Raw genomic sequence first — 7,813 nt, 5'->3', positions numbered from 1 at the left:
ACACTTTCTTTTGATGAGCTCACTCTTACCTGAACCCTTAGGGTCAAATGATTTTTACTGGCCCTTAACATACATGACTTATTAGTCTCATAAAATACATGGCTTTTTATACACACACCATATGTGTTCAGGTGCTTGAAGAGGCCCTTGGATCACCTGGAAATGGAGTCACGGCAGTTGTGATCTGTCAGATGTGGGTGCTGAGAACCAGAACTAATCAGTAAGTGCTCCCAACTGCTGAGCCATCTCCAGTCCCAATTTTATTTATATGGTCATGTCTTAACACATGTGTAGAGGTTAGATGACAGCTTTCTGGAGTCAGTTCCATCCTTCTACCATGTGGCTGCTGGGACTTGAACTCAGCTTTGATGGCAAGTACCTTTACCCATGGGATCATCTCACCAGCCCAGAAAAACATTCTTTTGTGGTCCTGGTGCCGAGGGATCAAATCCAAGGCATTGTGAATGTTAAGTAAGCACTCTAGGATGAAGTTACAGCCCAGCCCCAAAATTTTAAATGGTATTTCTCTGTAGGCTGGGTAGTGACAAGTACAGGTATGGTTGGACAGGGACTACAAAAGAGTCAAGTGAGACCAAGTGACATTAAATCTCCCCTCTTCAGTTCCTTTTCACTCAGATCACAATGTGTTTTCACACAACATATATTTATTCATAAAATTGCAATAAATTATAATAAAAAAGATGACACAAAATACAGAATCCCACTAGCAGCTTTGCGTAGTGACTGAAACATTTTTTTGTGTGAAATATAACAAAGAACTACAGATTAAGAATCAGAAAGGGAAACTAATGCAGTATCACCCATTATATTGGAATCGTTTCTTCCCAGAGATACTAGGCGCAGAGTCTTTCCCTTCCGGTTGGATCTGACATCCTTAATTCAGAACTATGAAATAGTACCTTGGAGGAATTAGGAATTAAGAGGTTGAGGTGCAGGATAGGCAGGATAGGGAAGCAGGTTCTTCCATCTGATCTGGTTTGTATCCCCTACCTGGAGATTGTCTAAAACCCTCAACCCTATATACATCCCAGGCCAAGCTGGACAAAAGGATGAGGCAGTGAAGCAACTTGGTGCTTTGACCTGATGAAGGAAGGGCACTACGTACATGCTCCACAGAGCCCCAACTAACCATATCCTTGCTCATCCAAAGACCCAAGGTTGGCAAGGAATTATAAAATGGGCACAGGAGAGGCATTTCCCTGTGGACCACCTTGCTCCAGCTCCTGTCATCTGCCTCTTCAGTGATTACTTTCTGGCCTAATGGACATGACAACATTCTTCTGCTCTCAGTCTTCCATTAATCAACTGTCGACCAAATCAGATCTTCAGTGAGCTGGCACCAATACTTGGACTCTGATTTCTAACTCCCAATTATTTAATGGCTTAACCGGTCTATTGCAGGATACATACCTTTTGTTCTCCCAAGAACTCAATTTTGAAGAGATGAGGGAGCTGGAAAACTATTTGATGGTGGATGTTTCCCTGGCTCTCTCCTTGGATGGTACAAGATGCTACTGATCATCTTGGATGATGAAATCAGTACCCAAGACTGTACACAGGCAAGAATGAGACGACTTGGGTTGTTTTGGTGAATGAAACCAAGCAAGTCAATTTCACCAGGCAGTTTTGCAGCCAGAAGCTGACAGCTGGTTTGTCAGTCAACAAATTATTTTTTTTTAAAAGTTTGTCTGTCCCACAAAGCTTGAATAAAATGAAAACCTTAGAGTTGTTTCAAGAGGAAGAGGTAACATGTGTGGCTGGTCCCACGGACCAGTCTCTCTTACACAGCACTGGATATAGTGTCAAGGAGCCAAGGGCAGTCTTTTAAATCTTTGCTTGAAGGAGGCAGATGTGGAGCCTGAGTCAGCCTTGTTGAGAGAGGCCAATGTCTTTCCCCGATACTTCAGAAGACAGGAGAATGGGTTCTGAGGGTTACCCTCAATACTTGGTTTGGAGGGTGAGGACAGCTTCATGGGGCCTCCCTTGAGGTACACAGACTCCTCTTTTGACTGTGATGCAAACATTATTCAGGAAGTAGGTTTCTAGTGGGGGATAAGGGCACCCTGACATGCAGGATTGCTCCTTATGTTTAGTGTGGATGGGGAAAAGGGAGTGGGAAGCAGGAACATTTTCGCTCTACCATACTCACAGTGCTTTCCTCACTGTTGTGATGTTTCTCACATCAGTGGGATGCCATCTCTACAGTCCATAAAATTACATGACTAAACATGGTCTGAGACAAGGGAATATGGTTCCACCAAGTGTGGCTCCACGAGAAGGCCAATATTACAGTGACACATAGACATTAATGTAGTAGAAATGCACAAACGCATGTAACAATCACACGTAGACAGTGAACTTCACTGTTCAGGACACCCATGGAGTCACTAGCCTCATTCAGGCTTCCTTCAAAGTGATAGCATAAATGGAGGAAGTGTGCAAAGTAGCGACATGAGGAGAGGGTGGGTCCAAAGTGCATTGTACGAAGGACTGAAGACAAGTCTGAGCTATAGCAAGTAGTGCTTGTAGGCTTAGAACGGGAACTCCTCTCAGTCCAGGCCTAGTGTATTAAAGATAATCACAAGGACTGGGAAGCCGGGCAAAAACCATACCCTTAGAAAAAGGTGTGTAAATACAGACCTCTTTGCTTTACAAAGAGTAAACACAAACACCAAAATATGGTAACTTTGGCTTGGCAATATATGTCTAAAAGGATTTTGCTGTGTAGGATATGGTAAGGAAGGATTAGGAAACACTTCCCTTTGTATTATTAACAGCATGTAAGATCCTACAATAGACCCTTTTTGTGTCATGACTTTTCAAATCATCCTGAAATACTCGTAGACCAAGATCTTCCTCCTCTAGAATCTCAGATAGGAAAAGACTTAATCTTCCTCGCTCCCAAGCAGGAAGACCAGGAGAAACTGGATGGCACGCTGGCGGTCACTTGGAGTCTGTCTTGCCATGAGGTTTGGTGGAGGCCTTAGGAGAAGGCTAGTAAATAGAGTAGCTAGAGGGTGGGAGAAAGAAAAGGGGAAGCCCAATCAGATATGACCTAAGCAAAACCTCAAGGTTTGTTTTGGGGTGCAGGGAACAAGAATAGTAGGAGGGAAGGGACTCTTGTGTTCCCAAACATCAAACATGGTATACATTATGCACAGTGCATACCAATTCTTTTCAACAAGCACTCCACACAGACTTTCTCAGGAAGTACCCTTACCGATCATGTTGGTGCTGACATTGTTGTAATCAGAGAATTTTAAGAGCTCACGAAGGAATGCCATCAAGTAGCGGAAAACATTTCTATGGCACCTTGGAAGCTGGGAAATTACCTGTGTTTTAGAGAGGAGTGTGTAGTAAGGTAAATGACTCATAGGGAACAAGAATCTACAGCTCCCATAAGAACAATCTGCAAACAACCGAACAGTATTTTACCTGCCCAATTATAACTCTGGAGTAAGATTGGTTTGGTTTCTCTCTATTCAATGACTCTGCCAAGCAGGTAGCACAGAGTTATGTTCACACAGTGCCTTACCAGAATGAAAGTGTTCATCTGTTAGTTTTCCTTTTCCCCCAAACAGCAGAGGTATCAGTCAACTTGTTTTTCTCAACAATGCCACTTGGCAATGATGGGTACCTCCTACTAATCACTAATGTGATTCAGAGCTAGTTTCAGCCATTGTAGACCAACATCTTTGCAAGATAAAACAGATGAAGAAGGAAAGGAGGAGGAGGAGGATCCCAAGTGTCACCTACTCTTTCATGTAATGACAACTAGAACTGCACTTACAATTCAGCTTGCCAGTCTCACCGCAGGGTGAGAGGCATCCACCTCACTATGTTTTCTGTTAACAGAGATAGGCCAACTAATCAAATAGAAAACATTTGAATATAATTAAAAAGTCATACTAAATACAACTTTATTTATTTAGTGTGTCAGGGGAGGGGCAGTGCACATGTGGAGATCAGAGAACAACTACTGGAAGTTGATTATTTTTTTCTTCCATCACTTGTGTTCTCGGGATCAAACTTAGGTCAACAGGCTTGGTGGCAAGTACCTTTACTCACTGAACCACCTCACTGGCTCCCTCAAGGATTTGAACTTTTAACTATGGTGTCCTATCACAAATAACTGATCCAGGCTCAATCTATCATACAGCTTTTTTCCTATGGGAGAACCTGCTGTGGGCATATCCTCATGGCACTGAAACTCACCTGTTTGCAGATCCGAGGATCATGAGCAGAGTCAAGACATCGCTGATACAGCTCATAGCAGATGACTGGCTCTGGCAGGGCTTCCAGGAAAATGAGCAGTGCCTCAGCCACAGAATGGTTACTACCAGCTGAATTACCTTGAGTTAAAGGAAGAGGAACCCAGAAAAAAAGCCACACAGAGACCTGACTGGCTCCCTTCCTCAAGCCCCTACTGGGATGGTTTTTCTCTTCTCTTTCAGCACACACTGCTCCTGACTGGGCTCTGACAACGGTCCTGGTGCTCTGCAGTTGAGTTGGTACAGAATTTGCCATTCCCTTGGGAGGGTTCACTAAAACTAGAGAGACTTGGCAAGCGTAGCCTGCACATGACAGGGTCCACTGGACGGATTATAAGCTAGTTGCCAGTGTTTCCTCTCATTCTTCTTACTGCCCTACTGATAGAGCATGGGTGGGAAGGATAGCAGGAGCGACCCACTGGCTCAAGGAGGACAGCACTGGTGTTGGGCTCCTGCGGCCCATGCTCATCAGAACTTGTTGTTACCCCCCCTTGATTCCTCTTAGTCTGAGTTTTGACACAAAGGGAGACTAATAGTTTCTGGAAGGTCTTGAGAAAACAATTGGATAGTCACCGACTATCTTATAATAAGGCAATGACAAATATCAGTGTAGAAACACAAGCACCAAATACAGGTGAGAAAATACTTTGGCCAAGTATCTGTCCATATTCCTAAGCCTTGCGCAGAAAGGATACGAATTATCTCAGGAATGCTGGTATCTAGACAATCAATGATCTGCTGTAACTCCTCTTGCATTCCAGGGGTTTGGAACAAGTCCTCCTACCAAAGAAGTACGAATGAAGAGAGCAAGGCAAGACAGCCATCCCTTCAAGTTCTGAGCTTGCTCAGAAACTGGGAGAGCAACAGGACAAAAACTGAAGGGTGGTACATGTATTAACAGTTAGGGAAGGAAGTAGAGATGTAGTATTGCTTTCCCTTAGCATTTCTATAACCCACATGAAATTTTATTTCAAGCAAGAAAATGACCTGTCAGAAAATGACATTTCAGTCTCTATTTGATAAAGCAAGGAACTAGATGACCAGATCAAGAAGCCCAGCAGTGCACCACTGAGCCTCTAGAAAACAGAGTGTTCCCTGCACAAGTATAGCCATTGACAAATGTGGACAGAATCGGATGAAGGGAAAGGTGTGAATGGCATATCCATGATACAGCTTGGTTTCTGAGTTAGATTGCTCTTAGTAGATCTGAGAACATTACCCTTCAATTTGGTCAAAGAAAGTTTTTGTTTTTGGTTTTTTTTTTTTTTTTTAATTGAAGGAATGAGTTGGGAGTAGCTAGGGTTTCAGTGTAGGATTTGAAAGAAAACTCAGTATTCTGTTAAAGAAATGGGCTTGAAGTTTGTTTCAATTTTAAAATTTGCAACTGGCTAACTGGCTACAGGGTAGCCAAAATAGGCATTAGACTGGATTGAGCATCCAGGTCCAGGGCAAAGCATATAAAAAAACCATAGGCATTCTCAGTTCTGCTCTTGCCTCTGCCCTCAGACTCAAGGGAGTACTTGGAGTTAGCTTAGCTTGTATGCTTTCGTGGTCTGACGGTGCTGCCACAGGGAGGCTGCAGTTTCAGGGAAGCTTTTCTTTCACTTACCTGGTGACATGCATATTTGAACAAATGATCTACTAGAAGCCAGATCTCTTTGGGGACTTGAAGGGGTCGCTCACTGGTACCTTCATCCAAGGGGACCATCTGCAGAAGGGATTTCTCCTAACAGATGAAAAGGGATTAGAATCAACGGGGCCTCAGAATAAAGAATTAAATCTTCAAAATCTTCTCAAGTGGATACAATGTGATCTTTGTCTCTTAAGCTTTAAGCCTTTTTTTCCTCACAAGAGACATGCATGTTTAGAAGGCACTCAGTAATGATTGCAGTAGTTAAAACAATCTCTTTCCCAAAACGCTTTATTCAATTAGTAAGCATTTCATCTGTGTTTATCGTGTGAATCCTGTGGAAGTATTCCATATTCTGAAGTGAGAATATAATACAGTCATAGTATAGTCTAGGCATGGCCAGTAGCTGGACCATGAAATCACAATTGTTAATATAGCACCCTGAAGGATCGTATTTATACTTAGGTTTCAGTTTCTTCTACACCAACTCTTCCTTCAGGTCTTATCATAAGTACTACTGGGAGTTCTTATTGTTTCTTTAACTTAATTGCTTTGGCTCTCAGAAATTAAAGATAACTCTGCACATTAGATTCACATACTTTAAGCTTGATTCAAGTTTCTAATCATAAGCCCCAAGATTTAAAAGTAATAACATGGAATATAGCAGCCAAAGAGCTAGAATGAAAATTCAAGGGTCTGCTTCCAAAAGTTATTGTCTATATTAATAGCTCAGCAAAAACCTTTTAGGGGCCATTATTTGTCTTATATACCTTTCTGTTGACAGAGTCTTCTGAAAGAATATAAGACAAAAATCTAGAGGTGACACATACCAGACAAATAACTAAATTCAATGTGTAAAATAAATTCAACTATCTCCCAACACTCAAAAAGAAATATGTTAATTTATCTTAGGTTTATAGTTTCAAATGTAAAGAATATGAAAAATTATACATCTAAAATAGGCTAAAGGGCATCTGAAGGCAGCCTCCAGAAGAACCCCAGTGGAGAAACCCATGGTCAGTTTTTAGCATCCTCTTCCTTTTGCCACCTCTAAGCTATACATTATATATTGTTAACTTTCAGAAATTCTTGCCTGACATTGTTCTATCTATAACCTCCAGCCATGTAGCTCCAAGGGAAAGAAAAACCCTCCTGTATCAGTATGTTGGCAGACACCACACATACTCCAGTACACCCAGGTATCTTTCTAACATGGCATTCTTCAATAAGCACTGATGAACTTTCTAAGTCGTTGCACCCTTCTCAGGGAATAAGGAGAAGGGGGTAGTGATCATCGGTTACCATTTCAAATCTCTCTACATATCTAATTTCACATTTCTTTGCTTTCTTTCCCTGGGATGCTATGCCTTGATATTCACATTCTATACAGTTGCTGTAACTTCTATTGGTGGCCCACTCACTGATTTCATTCTGGCTGTATGTATTACCTGCAGGCATCCATCTGATATCTGAGCCCCAAAACTTTATAATGCATCCTACTAGCTTGCTGGACCAAATGGAACACATGTACAGATTCTTTAGCAGATGCTTCCAAACTTACCATATATAAATTATTCATCAAATACTTTAAAAAAAATCTGACATCCAACTGAAGGTTTGTCCTGTACTGAGGCATTAAGACAACACAAGGCACTGTTTAAGCTGAATAGACAGAACATGGACTGCCCTTAACAGAAAAGAGCTAAGAAGCAAAGATGTCTTAAGCCTTAGTAGTTTAAAAGGTTAATAAAATGTCAGTAGGTTATATACAGCATCTATTATCCACTTCCAGATTCATGTGTGATAATCAGAAATGTCACACTTGTGGCTCTGAAGTCTAGAAAAAGATACATTTTTTTTTTCTAGAAAAGAAAATGGGGGAAGAATATTT

At 41.6% G+C, this 7,813-nt stretch overlaps 1 protein-coding gene across 2 annotated transcripts in view; it reads right to left on the bottom strand.

The window, feature by feature from the left end:
* Positions 1 to 688: 688 nt before the first annotated feature.
* The window catches only part of OCRL (OCRL inositol polyphosphate-5-phosphatase), a 48,097-nt gene continuing 40,972 nt past the window's right edge, over positions 689 to 7,813 (bottom strand). For both annotated transcript variants that reach the window (XM_080909999.1, XM_080910000.1), the window contains 5 exons: positions 5,902 to 6,018; positions 4,988 to 5,072; positions 4,237 to 4,364; positions 3,242 to 3,353; positions 689 to 3,031 (listed from right to left, as the gene is read on the bottom strand). In XM_080909999.1, the coding sequence (XP_080766125.1) occupies positions 2,907 to 3,031; positions 3,242 to 3,353; positions 4,237 to 4,364; positions 4,988 to 5,072; positions 5,902 to 6,018 (567 nt within the window). In that variant the 3' untranslated portion in view covers positions 689 to 2,906. The remainder of the gene's footprint in view (positions 3,032 to 3,241; positions 3,354 to 4,236; positions 4,365 to 4,987; positions 5,073 to 5,901; positions 6,019 to 7,813) is intronic.

Source organism: Micromys minutus, assembly GCF_963924665.1.
Source record: "Micromys minutus genome assembly, chromosome: X".
NCBI classification, from domain to species: domain Eukaryota; kingdom Metazoa; phylum Chordata; class Mammalia; order Rodentia; family Muridae; genus Micromys; species Micromys minutus.
This window is presented reverse-complemented; position numbering and strand designations above follow the sequence as displayed.